Raw genomic sequence first — 15,522 nt, 5'->3', positions numbered from 1 at the left:
AAGAAGAAAGAAGAAAGAAGAAAGAAGAAAGAAGAAAGAAGAAAGAAGAAAGAAGAAAGAAGAAAGAAAGAAGAAAGAAGAAAGAAGAAAGAAGAAAGAAGAAAAAGAAGAAAGAAGAAAGAAGAAAGAAGAAAGAAGAAAGAAGAAAGAAGAAAGAAGAAAGAAGAAAGAAGAAAGAGAGGAAGAGGAAGAGGAAGAGGAAGAGGAAGAGGAGGAAGAGGAAGAAGAGGAGGAAGGAGAAGGAGAAGAAGAAGGAGGAGGAGGAAGAAGAGAAGGAGGAGGAGAAGGAGGAGGAGGAGGAGGAGGAGGAGAAGGAGGAGGAAGAGAAAGAAAGAAAGAGAAAGAAAAGAAAATGATGACCAACTGTGAGTTTGTGTTGGGTCTGTGACCACACATGGCAGCAGATGCTAGGATGGAGCACTGCCCTCCAATCTCCCATGAGCATGGTCAGGGCCATGCCTGCCTTCCTGGGAGGGTAGCATCTTAACTGATCACTAGAGTAGGGTATCTGGACTGGCAAGACAGCTTGGTGGGTAAAGGTGCCTGCCTCTAAACTCAACCATCTGAGCTTGATCCAGCTCTCACAAATTGTTCCCTGACATTCACACATGTGCCCCAGCACACAGGCACTCACACTCACACATGTGCCCCAGGACACAGGCACTCACATTCACACATGTGCCCCAGCACACAGGCACTCACACTCACACATGTGCCACAGCACACAGGCACTCATACTCACACATGTGCCACAGCACACAGGCACTCATACTCACACATGTGCCCTAGCACACAGGCACTCACACTCACACATGTGGTTCAGCACATAGGCACTCACACATGTGCCACGGCACACAGGCACTCACACATGTGCCCCAGCACACAGGCACTCACACTCACGCATGTGCCCCAGCACACAGACACTCACACTCATGCATGTGCCCCAGCACACAGGCACTCACACTCACACGTGCCCCAGGACACAGGCACTCACACTCACACATGTGTCCCAGCACATAGGCATTCACACTGACACATGTGCCACAGCACACAGGCACTGACATTTCCTCCCTGGAAGGAGAATCACTAGTCCAAGGTTCTGGGAAGCAAGTAAAGAGAATGTTATCTGAACCAGATCCTAAGGAATTTGTTCAGCTCAGCTCAGCAGCATCTCCCAGACACCCTGGGTGTGGCTTTGAAAGTGGCTCTGTGGTTGGCAGATGTACAGGTGTATCCCTCCCACCTGCTCCCAGCTCCCTCACCGCTGTGAATCCAGCATCACAAACTTGCTGATGATTCAGCCTTCCAAGGACCATACCCAAGAGTAGGTATCAACCTGCACACCCAGTGTGTCAGCATTCAAAGTCTAATTAAAAGCAACTGTGTTAAGTAGCCATTTGTCTTGTTTTTCATGATCAAAAGTCTATTTTGAGCTCATTAATTATTTAGATTTATATATAATTCATTTTTTAATTAACACAGTTTTATAGTTTACACGGATTCACTCTATTAAAAAGCTTTAGCAGAGGAGATTCAGCACGTGCAAGAGAACTCAGCTGTGAGCGGTCTCTCTGCTGAGGAGAACTGTTTGTAGTGCCAGAGTGTCATTCCCCTTTGAGATGACACAGGTGGGAGGAAGGCTGTGAGGAATGACCACAGTGCATATGCTTCCTTCTGACAACTCTCTACCTTTGCTCATTGTTCACTGGGTCTGCCATTCATCATAGGTGGCCAGCCATGACAATCCTTCATCATAGGTGGCCAGCCATGACAATCCTTCATCATAGGAGGCCAGCCATGACAATCCTTCATCATAGGAGGCCAGCCATGACAATCTTTCAGATTTGATCACCAAGGATCTTTAGAAAACAATTGTAAAGAACTGGGGTGTGAGGTTATGTACACATACACATACACACACACACATACACACACACATACACTCCAGTCCTGAGGAGGCTGAGGCAGGAGGATTGTAAGTTTGAGATCAGCTTATGATACTAAGATCTAGAAAATAAAAAACAAGCAAAAAAAAAAAAAACCAACAATAAAAAATAAATAACAAAAAAACCCATTTTTTAGTTATCTTTGAGTCAAGATATCCTATCCTTCTGATTTTAGGGGCCTTCTTGGAGACTGTTCAAGTTTTGGCAAACAGAAAATGAATTTAGGAGCCAAGAGAAAATATCCTAATATTATTTAAATCCCTTTAGGACTACAGTGAATGAAACGTGTCAGTTCCCCGTTTGAACTAAATGTTGGGCATCTCATTTTAAAAGACATTAATCAGGGCTTGAGATGGACCTCATTCGGTAGGTGCTTGCCTAAGGTTGTGTAAAACCCTGGGTTCCACCTCAGTATCACATCAAACTGGGTGTGGTGTATTCTTGTTTACATATCGAGTTTAACTACATGAGGCCCTTTATCAGATTGTGAACTTCGTTCTGTAAGGGAATGAGACATTGGGGAACTATATTCTAGTGAGGAAGCCAAGTAGGGAGTAAAAACCAAGAAGTTGGAATACACACACACACACACACACACACACACACACACACAGTGTGCTGGGTCTGCATCTAAGGAAAAATACAATCTGTTGAGTTCAGCAGGAACTAACCAGACAGCCATAATAACAGATGTAAGGTGAGACAAGGCCTTTGATCCCTACAGGGGAAGAAAGGGACACTGAAATAACTCTGGAAGAGATACTTGGAATGGGTGTTTGTGGCCACGTGTGCTCTGCAGTCTGAGGTTTATGCCTCCATCTGGTGAAGTGTGTTCATTTCAGGAATGACGGGGATTACAAGGTTTGCAAACAGCTCAGTCAAGCTCCAACTTAAATAGTTGTAATACTATTAAGATTCCAGACCCCAAGTGAGATCCTCCAGCTGTCTGAAAAACAACATCAAAGTTCACCTCTTGGCTCCTCAAGGTTCATTTCACCATTCACTAAGCTCCTTGGCGCTTCAGGAAGTCTCTCTGCCAAGGGATGAATACAAGGTTATTATACCAGGCATTGTTCCTGGGCTGCGGGAGAGCAACTGGCCTAGGGCCAGCACAGCCCTGCTCCATTCCTGGTGATTAAGGAGGATTAGTGAGAAGTGTTCAAAATGAAATGGTCCCACTGCAGAGCTCTGGGCAGCCTTGCTCACGGGTTGCTCTCTCTGTGTGCTTGCCCAGGGACATGAGGAAACGTGTGACCTTGATCAGATGCTGGGAAAAACTGCAGAGCTACTTCAGATAGAGGAATGGCACTTCCAAGGAGAGCTTGTGGAGGCAAAGAATGGCTTCCATCCCCCTCGTTCTTTACCAAAGAGAGCAGGTGGTAGAAACCCCTCAGCTCCTGGGGTCCCAAAGAGCCAAGCAAGCTCCCCATCTTCACACACGGGCATTTCTAGGTATGGGCTTTTGAAACTTGGACCATGACAGCGCCTCACCAAAGCAGTCCTATGGCAGTGGCTGCAGCTCTCCGGAGTGTACGTGGTTCCTAAGACACCAGTTCCAGCTACATCCCTGCAAGTTAAATAGAAATGAGTGATTTTTTTTTTCCCTTCAGGCTGAGAGCGAATAATAGCTAGCCCACTGCTGCTGAGGCAGAGATTGTTTCTCTAGCAGCTCATCTGGTTAGAGAACAGCCATGGATTTGTTGGTATTCCATTATAGATATCTGTAAGCCTCATGCACACAGAGTTGTGGTCACTCCCAGGTAAAGAAAAAAGGCTGAATAGATCTGAACTCATGACAGATTTTTAATTTTATTTCGTTCACATTCTCGTACTTAGTTCGTTCTTGTACTAAAAAACAGAGCGGTCCAAATCACCTGCATGTTGGCATCACCCATATAGGTTTCACTGGAAAGGTGGTGCGTGTGCTTCATATATTCAGCATCTCAGACACGCTAGAAATATAGAGACACCAATGTTGAGTGTGTGTGTGCTGAGTTTGCACAAGAGAACTGGGGTAGTGGGTGGGTGGACAGAGAGGAAGGGAAGAGGGGGTCTAACCAAAGGGGGGTTGTCACTTCTGAAAAAGCCTTTCACTGACAGGGACCTGCCATCATAATCCCTTAGCAGTGATCCAGCCCAGTCCCCAGAAACACAACAGACACCAGATTATCTACCAAGAAGTTTAAAACGGAGGTTGGAAAGGGCTTTGGGTGTATTAAATTTTAGGAATGTTAAAATATCTAATATCTTCTTCCCGGCTGCAGTTCTCACATCTTAATTTTCAAATCGCCAACCACATGTCTTTCTGTGTTGTGGGAAATTTATGACGCCCATCTCTGGGCTCACCTTTAAATGTTCTGTTAGTCTACTAGAAGCCACACCTTTCTTCATTAAAAGATTGTGTCTGTATAATTTCATATTCCACAATTCCCTTTAGCCAGAAGCCCCCAAGGGGCCATGGGAAGTTCTTCCCTGCTTTTTCCTTCAGAGTGTTTACCTGGTCAGGATATGTGGGACACCCGCCCTTCTCTAAGGAGGCCTCCCACACCCCTCACTTCCCGCCCGATGACTGAGGGTTTCCCTTTAGTGGCATGATGGCTCCTGGGCTATACCTGGACCCAGGCTTGCCTGGGCTGGTTGTGGTGGAGCACCTCACTCTTCTATGTTGTCATAGGTGCCAGGCAGTGTTGCCAGCCTGCAGGGTGAGGAAAATTGACCGTATGCTACTGTTTTGCAGCTTCCTGCTTGGTGGACTTGGTGAGGCCCTGCTGGTTTTCTCAGAGCGGAGGAGTTCCTCATGAAGATGGACAAGGAAAGGCGGCATGTAGCCCGCTGCTGGAGAACACAGCACCTGGCCTCCCTCTTGAGAGCCATAGAAAGACACATTGCAGTGAGACCAAGCTGAGGTTTCCAGCTGGGCAAAGCTGTGAGCTGCACATGCCCTAACCAAGCTGAGCACGTTGACGGCCGATGATTGAAACAATCCACTCTCTTATTACTTGGGGGGATTTCCCAGGGACCTCTGCACCACGGCAGAGGACAGGTCTGTCTTATATGCTGAACCATCTCCTCTCTGCTGCATGCAGTTCTGCGGGATCAAGAAGCAGAGGCTGTTATGAGAATGGCTAAGTCAGCTGGATGGACCCTAACCACCTCCTACCAGATACTGCTTTGGGATTGATGTCACAGTCCGTGGACTCTTGTTGCATTTTGGGGAGTTGTTTTGTGTCTTACATCTTGGAGTCTCTTATACCCTTTGATTTTTCTGTTTACTGTGGAGCCCATGCCTACCCACCCAAAACAGGACATGTGTGTTTATGACATGTGGGCAGGGCGGGTGTGGGGCTGAGCAGGGAAGCTGGACCAAATGGAACACCAGCAAAGCTCTTTAGGCTGTAGGGCGAGTGGCAGCCTTTGTGATTATGCTAATGGATTTCCAGCCTCTAATTTTCTCTAAATTTGTCTTGTTCTTTTGAGTTTGTCGGGATATGTTGAATCTGTAGGCCATTGGTCACTGGCAGATTAAGCTGGTGACTAATGGATTACCTGAAGTCTTTTTAAGTGTTATGTAGTCCAGGTGGGCCTTAAATACCTCACCTTCCGCCTCTGCCTCCTGACTGCTGAGCTTGCAGGCATTAACCATTACTATGCTTAGCTTTCGTTCCTTAAACTCTTTAATATATTTAATTCCTTCATATCTCAGAAGAGATCTCAAGTCATTGAGCACTGGATTTTATCTCTTACACCAGATTAATAATTAAAGTCCCGTAGCTTACCACTAAAGAGTAAACCACTTTATATAAAATATTCACTTGATTCCGAACCCACCAAGGCTTAAGAAAATAATACTAGATGTTTCTTCTCATTGGTTTGACAACACGTGGTTGTTCTGGCATGTCTTAGTTAGTTTTGGCCATACTGAGGTTACTTCTTCAGCCCTCAAGTGTAGGAGACCCATACCATTGACAGACAGAGACCCTCTGGGCTATGAGGACTGCTCCTGGGTGCAGGCTCAGACCCAGGAGGAATGAGAGCAGCTCATTGTTGCTAATTTTTTTCCCATCTTGTTGGCAAACAGAATGAAACAGGAGGACAGATTTATGTCTATCGCGTGTGAGGACCTTTACTTCCCGTCCTGTCCTGACCTCTGCTTACCATTTAAGGTGAAAATGTCCCAAGGCATTATGCCTGTGTACTTTTCAATTTGCTGTCTTAGAATGTTTTTTACATTTCTTTATTATTTCGTGTGTAGTGCACACCACATGTGTGCCTGGTACCTGTGAAGGTCAGAAGAGGCCGTCCGATCTACAGACGCTGGAGTCACAGACAGTAGTGCGCTGCCACACGGCTGCTGTGCACTGAACTCAGTGTTCTGCAAGAGCGATCTTAACTGCTGAGCCAACTCACTCTCCAGCCCTGCAGTCTGCTTTTTAAAAATGCTTTTATTTTAGATTGTCTGTATGTTTATAGGTATGTGCATAATGAATGCAGGTGCCCCAAGGAGGCGAGAGGAGAATATTGGATCCCCCGGAGTTGGAATTACAGGAAGTTATGAGCTGCCCAGTGTGGGTTCTGGGAGACAAACTCTGGCCCTCTACAAGAGCATTACATGGTCTTCATTGGGCGTGTCTCTCCAGCCGAGAGCTCACTTTTGTTCTTCATCGAGTATAGCAAACCAGTAAGTCTACAGTGATGTCCTATAGATCAAATAGAGAATCTTGTCTCAGAATTTTCCTTTTTTAAATACCCACAAAACTCTTTACTGCTCCCCTTCTCCTGACCCCCCTTTTGCAAAAGTGGTATCTGTCTGGATGTCATCCTATGCCTGCCCTAAATGTCATTTAAGCAACAGAGAGTCCTCAGCTGGAAAGAACCATCCGGCTGTTAATACCAGCCCCACCTCTAGCAGGACAAACCTCAAGGCTTCAGAAGTTTCAGACGGCTTGGTTGTAAAGATGCCTAGCATCTAATGCTTTGCTTTTGTTTTTACACCACATCCAAGTTCCATTGCTCCTGAGTCTCGGGTGTTTTTGTTGTGTGCTGAGAAGGTGAGATGGGACCAGTTGCCCCTTCAGTGCCCCGACCTGTATCCTCAGCTTCCATCTGTGTTCTGGGCTTCTTTCTTTAAGGTGTGGCCACCATCTTTTATCTCCCCTCCTCATGCTCAGCTCTGAAAGTTCAGTGAACCCAGGGATACATGAGGGTCCCCCATCACTGAGCTCTGAGCTCTGCTGTGAGGCCCTGAGCCCAGCCTTCTAAGGTATCCACAGACATGCTGCCAGGCCTACTCAGTTCCGAGTTCTTACCAGCTCCAGTTGTTTATTTGTTTGAGTCAGGGTCTCTGTTATGTAGCCCTGGATGTCCTGCTGGATGCGTAGGCTAGGCTAGCCTTGAAGTAGCCTGCCTTTGCCTCCCAGTTCTGAACTGGATATCCTGCCATGCCTGGCTCCAGCTCCATTTCAAACTCAGGGTGAAGTGTTGTTCTTCCTTGCACAAATTAAGAGCATGCCTTCTTTCAAGGGAGCCAAAGTGTGAGTTAAGACTACACTGCCATCGCTATAGAATTCAACCATTTCTTTTCTTGGTAATTTGCCTCTGCTTTCCCCTTCTCAATCCCAACAGGGAAGAACTGCAGAAATGGTTGGCAGTGTCCCTGACAGTGTCCCCTGGTTGTTGTTGCTGTGCACTTCTATTTTAGACAGTGTTTGCTTTTGCCATCTGCTTGCCACAGACCCCAAAAGCTTATGACTTAAGCCCAGGCGTAGGCTCCTTCCACCACGTTCAGGCCTCTTGGCTCACACCAGTGAAGTCCACAGTGCCTTCTGGACATGGGATGTCCTATTCCTGTTGGCCACACAGCAATGAAGAAGTCAGTCACCACTGGCCAGATTTAGATTTATTCTAAATACTAACTTAGCCTTAAAAACAATGACATCCTATAAAAAGATTTAATGTGAAAGTGGAAAATAGGTCTAGGCATGGTGGCGCATGCCTTTAATCTAAGCACTTAGGAGGCACAGGCAGGTAGATCTCTGTGACTTTGAGGCCAGCCTCGTCACCAGAGTTCCAGGCTATCTAGGGTTACACAGAAAGACCCTATGTCCAAAATAAAATGAGTAACTTGACTTATAAAAATTTTGTACTGAATATATGTTAATATGCTAAGTTAATTATCAAATATGAATATAAATATTTTTAATCTTTTTTTCTTTAAGACCTATATTTCTTTTTAATGATTTATTTATTTTATGTATATGAGCACGCGTAGCTGTCTTCACCAGAAGAGGGCATCAGATCCCATTACAGATGGTTGTGAGCCACCATGTGGCTGCTGGGAATTGAACTCAAAACCTCTGGAAGAGCAGTCAGTGCTCTTAACCTCTGAGCCATCTCTCTAGCCCGAATATAAATGTTTTTTACCTTTTAAAATGTTGACATAGGACACTCAGTTTGCCGATATGGGACATACTTTTTATTGTGATTGGTCATCTTGAATTTAGGGCTGTGGATGGCTGCCGCTGTCAACCATGGGTGCCTATTGTATTCCACTGAGTCCCTCTCTAGGCTCCAGGTGTTTTGTGTTGTGGAAGATATTTTCTCTGTTTTCCAAGAGGATAAGAGAGATCTGTAATGTCCACGGCTGCTGCTGCATTAGCAGGCTCAGATAGCATGCCTGACACCACAGCTTAAAAAGAGACAAGGTGGACCAAGCTTACAGCGTTAGCCCATCGTGCTGCGGGGGTGGAGGTACTTTTGAACATCTGGGCAGCCAGTTGGGGTGGGGGGCTATGAAGGCAAGCAGCTTTGGGAGACAAGGCCCACGAAGCTTGCGGGCAGAATTGCTGTCCTCTCCCCCACCGGCCCAGCATAAGGAGTAGATAAGGGCTCCAGGCCAGGTGCAGACCCTCATCTGGCTGCAGCGGGCTCTGGCTCCCCCTTGGGTTGTCATTCTGGTGGAGGAGACATGAGCAGCCTGGGAAGGAGCCTATGGGTCTTAAAGGACAGTTGTTTGAGTAAATACAGACAGGTGGTATCCCTTCCTCCCAGTAGCCCGTCCATCACTACAGCCATAGGTCTCTTGCTCACCCACACAGCATCTCACCTGCTCTTCCCAAGAGGCCTCTGAATGGGGGTCATCCTTAGACGCATTATTTGGAGGACACTGATTCAGAGGAGGTAAGGTCCCTGAGGTCCAGCTTGCTAGAAACGGTGTGAGGACTTTGAGCACACAGCCTCCACCCGTGATGTTCTGTCATCCAGGAGAGGATGCCTCCAGAAAGTTAGGTGATAGCTTGGGAATAGGGCTGGAAGGCTGCGGCAAGACTGGCTGCTGTGCGTGCGTGTCCATGTCCATCCGTCCATCCATCCAACCGTCTGAATGTGTGGCTACCAGGCTTCAGGGCAAATGTGTTATGGTCTGCTTTTCTCAGCACTGACAAGATCCCATACCCCAGACTGGACAGGAAACTCCACAAAATCAGCCGCTACGAGGCCAGGATTCCAGAGCCACTCATAAGAACAGTCAGCCAGGAGAACTTCCCATGCTCCAGGTTGTTTCTCAGCCTCTGTGCTTCCCTACTCTAAACAAGCCAGGGAACCCAGCTGCTGACTCCCAACTCCAGTGGCGTGTAGGCTTCTACAGGCCTCTGAACTGGGCACCACACCATGGGGAATTCCAACCCCTTGTAGAAACACCTCAGGGAGAGAGGACACCCCTGATTACCCCCCCTCTATGAACTGTGGGTTCTGTGCCCCCCCCCCGCCTCGGTGAACTGTGGGTTCTGTGCCCTTGCTGGGAGTTGGTTACACTCTGATAGTCTGACCAGCAAAGGACAACCCTGGGTAAAATGGTTTGGCACACATGTGTCTCTGTATCCACTCTTGGCTCCGCCAGGAGAGGCCTGAAGGATACCCCACCCCTGTCCTTGGCAGCTGTGGGCAGAAGCTCATTTAAGCAGTTGCCTGAGCCAGAGGAACCTTTGAGTCATTTCTTTCCTGCTCTCTGAGAAGGACTGGCCAAGGCTTCTATACCCATTTGTCTTCAAGCTGGAGACTCTGAACCTCAGGGAGAGACAGAGAAGCCCTTAGAAGTTTCAGAGACCTAATCCAGACGCCATCCACCTGGGTGGGTTGATCTGTAGGATGAGAATTAAGTGATGGTACTGGTGTCATTAAAAAGGCTCCAAGTGGGAGGTAGCAGCTGGCTGCTGGCCGGGCCTGCCTCACTTTGTGAGGGCTTTTGAGTGGCAGTCTTTCATTCAACAGACACATACTGACACAGGTTTTTGTTGCTTTCTAGAAGGGCTAACCTGCTCTTCGTGGCTCTGGCTGAGGCTGGCTCTGCTTGACTGTACAGCTGTCCTTGAGATAGCATCTCATCCCAGCAGACACCGTTCTTGTGGCTCTCTGTGTGATTGCTCTGTATATGGCCGCTGAACAAGGCGAGCCCATGCTCCTTTCCTCAGGGAGGCCGAGCCTTCAAGAAGACCCGGGCTGAGCTTAGCCTTGTGCCCGAAAGTGTTTGCATCTGAAGTGTACAATTCAATTTATTAGTTATTTATTTCAATTTCAGACCTTTACAACCAGTGTCCCCATCTAATTATATAGCTCTTTTATCCTAAGAAGAATTCTAATGTGCATTGCTGCCCCTCCTCCCCCAAACCTGTGTAAATACGCTTATCTTAGGCCTCTGCCTGAGTGGGATTGTAGACTATGTGGTCTGGGGTGTTGCAGCTCTGTGTAGGTAGGGGAAGAGGGAGGTGAGGGTCACTCCTGTACCCGAGTTGTGGAACCCATGGGATGGCCCCTGTACTGCGTAGGTGCGCTTTGGGCAGGCAGCATCAAATGAGTGTGCTCTGCATCCTTCCAGACTAGGTGGCCACTTTCAAGTTTTCTTTCTCAGACTGTTCTGGGTTGTTCTCACAGCTGTTCAGCATAAATAGCTGTCTTGGGATTAGAGATGTGAGTCCCCCCCCCCCCTTTCTGTGGTGAAGAGGGACAAGAGGAAGGAGATGTAGCCACCACTATCATATATCATCCCTTAAGCTTTTAGCTCCAGCCCTAGGGGTCTTGAGGATGCATCTTATTCACTCTACAATTCATCTGTGGACCTACTACTTTAGGAGCTGTCTGCTCTAAGGAGAATGCATGCTTCTTGGGGAAGACAGATACAGGCTTGGAGGAGTCATTATCCTGACAGAGCAGGGTTGTATGTGCTTGGAACAAGCAGGGAGGCATTCAGGAGATAGAATGCAGGCTTCCTCTAAGAGCTGCTGGTCTCAGGGGCTCCAACCACTGCCTTGATCTTTGGGAGAGCTAGGTTGGAAACTCCGTCTTGGAGGTCGTGGTCAGAGGGTCTGCACATTAGCCAGTTTCTCTGCCATGGTGACAAAATGCCTGGTGAAAACAACTGGAGAGGAACTATTTACTTTGGCTCATAGTTTGAGAGATTTTGGGTCAAGCTTGGCTGGATCCACTGCATTGGATCTTATGTAAGGCATAATGTCATGGAGGCTGGAATGTGTGGCCACCGCAGGAAGCAGAGAGTGGAGAGCAGCCAGGGCAGCATAGCCTTCCAAGGCATGACCCTAGTAACCCGTTTCCTTTAATTAGGAAAGTTCCCATCTCCTCTGCAGATAGTACCACCATTTCAGGACCAGGTTTTTAACATGTAGTCCTCAAGCCTGGGATAGCCATCCACTGGTGCTATGCTCGAATCTCACTTTGCAGGATAATACACCTGATCCCATGAGCCTGGAGCAAAAGCTAGAAGGAGCCCATCTCGGCAAAGCCATGAATCCCCTTGTTAGTAGGGAAGCCACTGTGAACCTTTCCTATGAGAGAAAATAGCAAAATCCTTTGTCTTAGGATTCCATTGCTGAGAGAGACACCATGACCGAGGCAACTCTTCTAAAGGAAAGAGTTTAGCTGGGTCTGGATTACAGTTAGAGGTTTAGTCCGTTGTCATGGCGGGAAGCATGGCAGTGTGCAGGTAGACACGGTGCTGAAGAAGGAGCTGAGAGTTCTACATCCAGATCTTCAGTCATCAGGAAGAGACAGCGGCTCACTGGCTAGGCTTGAGCATCTGAGACCTTAAAGCCTGCCCCAAGTGACATACTTTCTCCAACAACTTTCACCACACCTACTCCAATAAGACCCTGTCTAATAGTGCCACTCCCTATGGGCCTATGGGGGCCACTTTTATTCAAGCCAATTTTTACTTCTAGATTCTTTGACAAACCTAAAAGTCATCTCTAGGCAGTCAGCGGATGTCGTGGAAAGGTATGTTTTGAAGCATACAAGATGAGCATGGGTGAGTGTCCCTTCCCCCATTCTCTCTGTTCGTCTTCCCTTCCCCGGGATTATAAGTCCCAGAAACCTGAGGCTAGGGTCTTTTTACCTTTGTCAGCAAAGAGGCTGTACACAGAAGATACTCAGTGGTTTGGACATGAACAACCTCAGTCTTCTACATTGGCTAGCTCCATGTTCTTGGGTTCTCCAAGACTTAATCTCTTTAAAGGTAGAAATGGGGTTTGTAGTACCAAGGCTGTTTTAATCACTTTGTTTTAAATATGGTATCTGATGCCTATAGCATTTTAGACAATCAGGAAATGGGTTTTAGGGTCCTGCTTTTTCCTAAGACTAAGCCTCTGACATGAGCATTATGTCTCTGAGGCTCCATCTCACTTCCTTTGCCTTCTTTGAGTCTCAGGAACCCCATTGGACCTTGTGGGGCAATGTGGGCCAGTGGTCTGCTCAGGTAACTTAAGCTTAGTCGAGTATTAGACTTTGAGCCTTGGAGCCCCTGCGGGCAATTTCTGCTTGCAGGGGGTGGAATGAGCTTGGCCATAACTCCTGAGTCTTTGGTTCTTGTTTCAGTCACAACTGCTCACAGCTGCCCCTGCAGGAGATGTGTGCAGGTAGCTGGCCCAAAACTCCACAGGTCTGGGTTCTCTCAGAACGGAGGTTTGAAACTGGGACCTGGAAAATAAGAGGGGTCAAGCAACAAAGAGATGGAGGCCAAGTATCTTATCAAGGCTTCAATTTACTTAGGGACATTTTGAGCTTTTATAGTCACAAGTAAAAACAGAAACTGAATATCCAGTTATAAGTCTTCAAAGGCAAACTGTCAGTGTAGCTGGCCATTGTTTAGCCTCGCAGGTGGCCGCCTCAGGCTGTCAGTCCAAGGCAGAGCTGGGGAGGGGGTGGGGGGTGGGGGGCTGGTAAACCAACACTGGTAGACAATGTCCCAAGCTCCCAGCATTCTAGCTGGACCCTATTCCCAGTCATCTGACCACAAGCCAGACATGCCATGCCCCATACAATATAAGGTATGCCCCCTCCTCTCTCTCTTGCTCTCATTCTCTCTTGCTCTCTTAACCTTTGTCTCTGCTCACTCTCCTCTCTTCCCTGCTCTTTGTTCACTTTTCTTGCCTTCTTCCTCTTTTGCTTTCTTTCTCCCCCCCCCCCTGCCTCTCTCCTTTCCCTCTCTCTACTTGACTGGCCTATTTTCTCCTTCCTACAATAAAATATCTCATTTATGCATTGCCTCCTTTTTAACTAATGTGTGGTGCAGCATCAGACCGCAACACCAGGGAGAGAGAGCACCTCACCAGACCTCACAGCCCCAGGCCCTGCTTTTGGTACAAGACCTGTGGCCTCTGGGTTTCCTGTGTCTCAGTGATGGCTCCTTCCAGGCTGCCCCACTGGAAGGAGTGCAGTGAAGCCAGTGCTTGGCCAGGAGACAGGGAATGTGGGGATTTTCATTCTATTCACAGATCCTGGTCAAAGGGGGTCTTCCCCTGGAGAAAGTAGGAAGTTGACTTGAAAGGCAGATGGAGTTTTCCACTCTTCCCTGCTATTTCCGTTGGCTTTTGTAAAGTATGGAACCATTTCCTCACTCTCTGGGCTTGACTAGCCTTGTAAATTCATCTGGCCACTCACTGTAATGAAAGTAATAGTTCCCATTTTGAATCTAGACTCCACAACGCTGTGTATAATTCCATGTGCTCCTTTGGACTTGTTGAGATTCTCTTCTTGACCCAGCTTTATCTTTGAGTCTGTCTTGATCAGGCTTTAGTGTGTTGAACCCAGTTCAGTAAAAATTCTGCTAGGCTAGTGTCTTAGGATTTACTGCTGTGAACAGACACCATGACCAAGGGAACTCTTATAAGGACAACATTTAATTGGGGCTGGCTTACAGGTTCAGAGTTTCAGTCTGTTATCATCAAGGCAGGAACATGGCAACATCCAGGCAGGCATGGTGCAGGAAGGGCTGAGAGTTCTACATCTTCATCTGAAGGCTGCTAGCAGAATACTGACTTCCAGGGAGGTAGGATGAGGGTTTTAAAGCCCAAGCCCACAGTGGCACACCTACTCCAACAAGACCACACCTCCAAATAGTGCCACTCTGTGGGCTAGGCATACTCAAACCACCACGGCTAGGTTACTGAAAGTACATACCTCCATGCCTAACCACGTGTCCCATGCACACTGGCTTTCACCTCCAGCTGCCTCCAGCATCAGACATTGAGTTCAGTCTCTCGGGTCTTGGTACCTTCATCTGCATTAGGTGGAAAATAAGAGGCCATGTGGAAAAGAGCAGTGCTGGTCTGCATACTGGGTGCTATCGGTGGGGATCTGTGGGACTCTGGCCCCCCTGAAGCAGCCAAAGAGTTGACACTCTACAAACCAGAGCAAGGAAAGCTTCCAGCCTCTTTCTCTGCCACCTCAGTGGCAGACAGCAGGGTGCAGCAGGCAGCTAGGAGCCGGGGGCTGAGGGTGGGGGAGTGGGGGGTTGGGGGTTGGGCACGGCCCTGAGCAGGAAGTGGCTGTGATAGGCTAGAGCAGCTTCCAATGAAGAAAGCTTCAGGATAGAATACTCCGCCCCGAGTGTTAGAGCCGGATAAGACAGGCACTCTCAGACGATCTTCAGTGAAATAACTCGAGCGCTTTATTCCTTGTGGATATAACCTTATAAACATTTTGGGGTGGTTGGGTTCTAGAAGCAGATGCTTTCTATTGGCCTGGTCTGAGATGTTAGGGATGCCTCTTCTGCGTGTGGAAGGGCTTCCGGTGTTGTCCCTATGTGACCGATTGCCTCAGTCGTCTTCATGGTCTGTCATGATCACATGTTCCAGGGCAGGAGCCTGGTTGGGGGTAGATTTAACTGCCTACCATTCTCAATTATGAGAATTGCTGGGGTCCCTGGATCCGTTCGACCTTACCAGGTTTTCCGTCTGGTGGCACGGTCCACTGCAGAACAGCCCTCCAAGCCAAGGAAGGCTAACATACCCCAGCCGGCCCTCGGCAGACTGTAGGCCTGCGACTGGGTCTGGTCAAGGTACGCTGAACTTCTGCCTGCCTCAGAGACTTATGGGAAATAAGATGGCTGTTAGTTGAAACCACTAAGATTTAGGTGCTACATGTCACTAACGGGGAGAAGGGAGGTCAGAACAGCAGAGCAGGGGACAGCAGCAACGCTTCTCTGAGCTAAGTACAGAGTGGGCATTGTGGTTTCTAGACCCTGTGTGTGTGTGTGTGTGTGTGTGTGTGTGTGTGTGTGTGTGTGTGTGTC

At 47.9% G+C, this 15,522-nt stretch overlaps 1 protein-coding gene across 4 annotated transcripts in view; it reads left to right on the top strand.

The window, feature by feature from the left end:
* Tmem241 (transmembrane protein 241) overlaps nt 1-5,724 on the top strand; it is a 136,044-nt gene extending 130,320 nt beyond the window's left edge. For all 4 annotated transcript variants that reach the window (XM_031364973.1, XM_031364974.1, XM_031364972.1 and 1 more), the window contains one exon: nt 4,684-5,724. In XM_031364973.1, coding sequence (XP_031220833.1) covers nt 4,684-4,747 — 64 coding nt within the window. In that variant the 3' untranslated portion in view covers nt 4,748-5,724. The remainder of the gene's footprint in view (nt 1-4,683) is intronic.
* Nucleotides 5,725-15,522: the final 9,798 nt, after the last annotated feature.

The sequence above is a fragment of the Mastomys coucha genome, unplaced genomic scaffold (assembly GCF_008632895.1).
Source record: "Mastomys coucha isolate ucsf_1 unplaced genomic scaffold, UCSF_Mcou_1 pScaffold13, whole genome shotgun sequence".
NCBI classification, from domain to species: Eukaryota; Metazoa; Chordata; class Mammalia; order Rodentia; family Muridae; genus Mastomys; species Mastomys coucha.
Note: the sequence above shows the minus strand (reverse complement) of the source record. Positions and strands in the feature narration are given on the sequence as shown.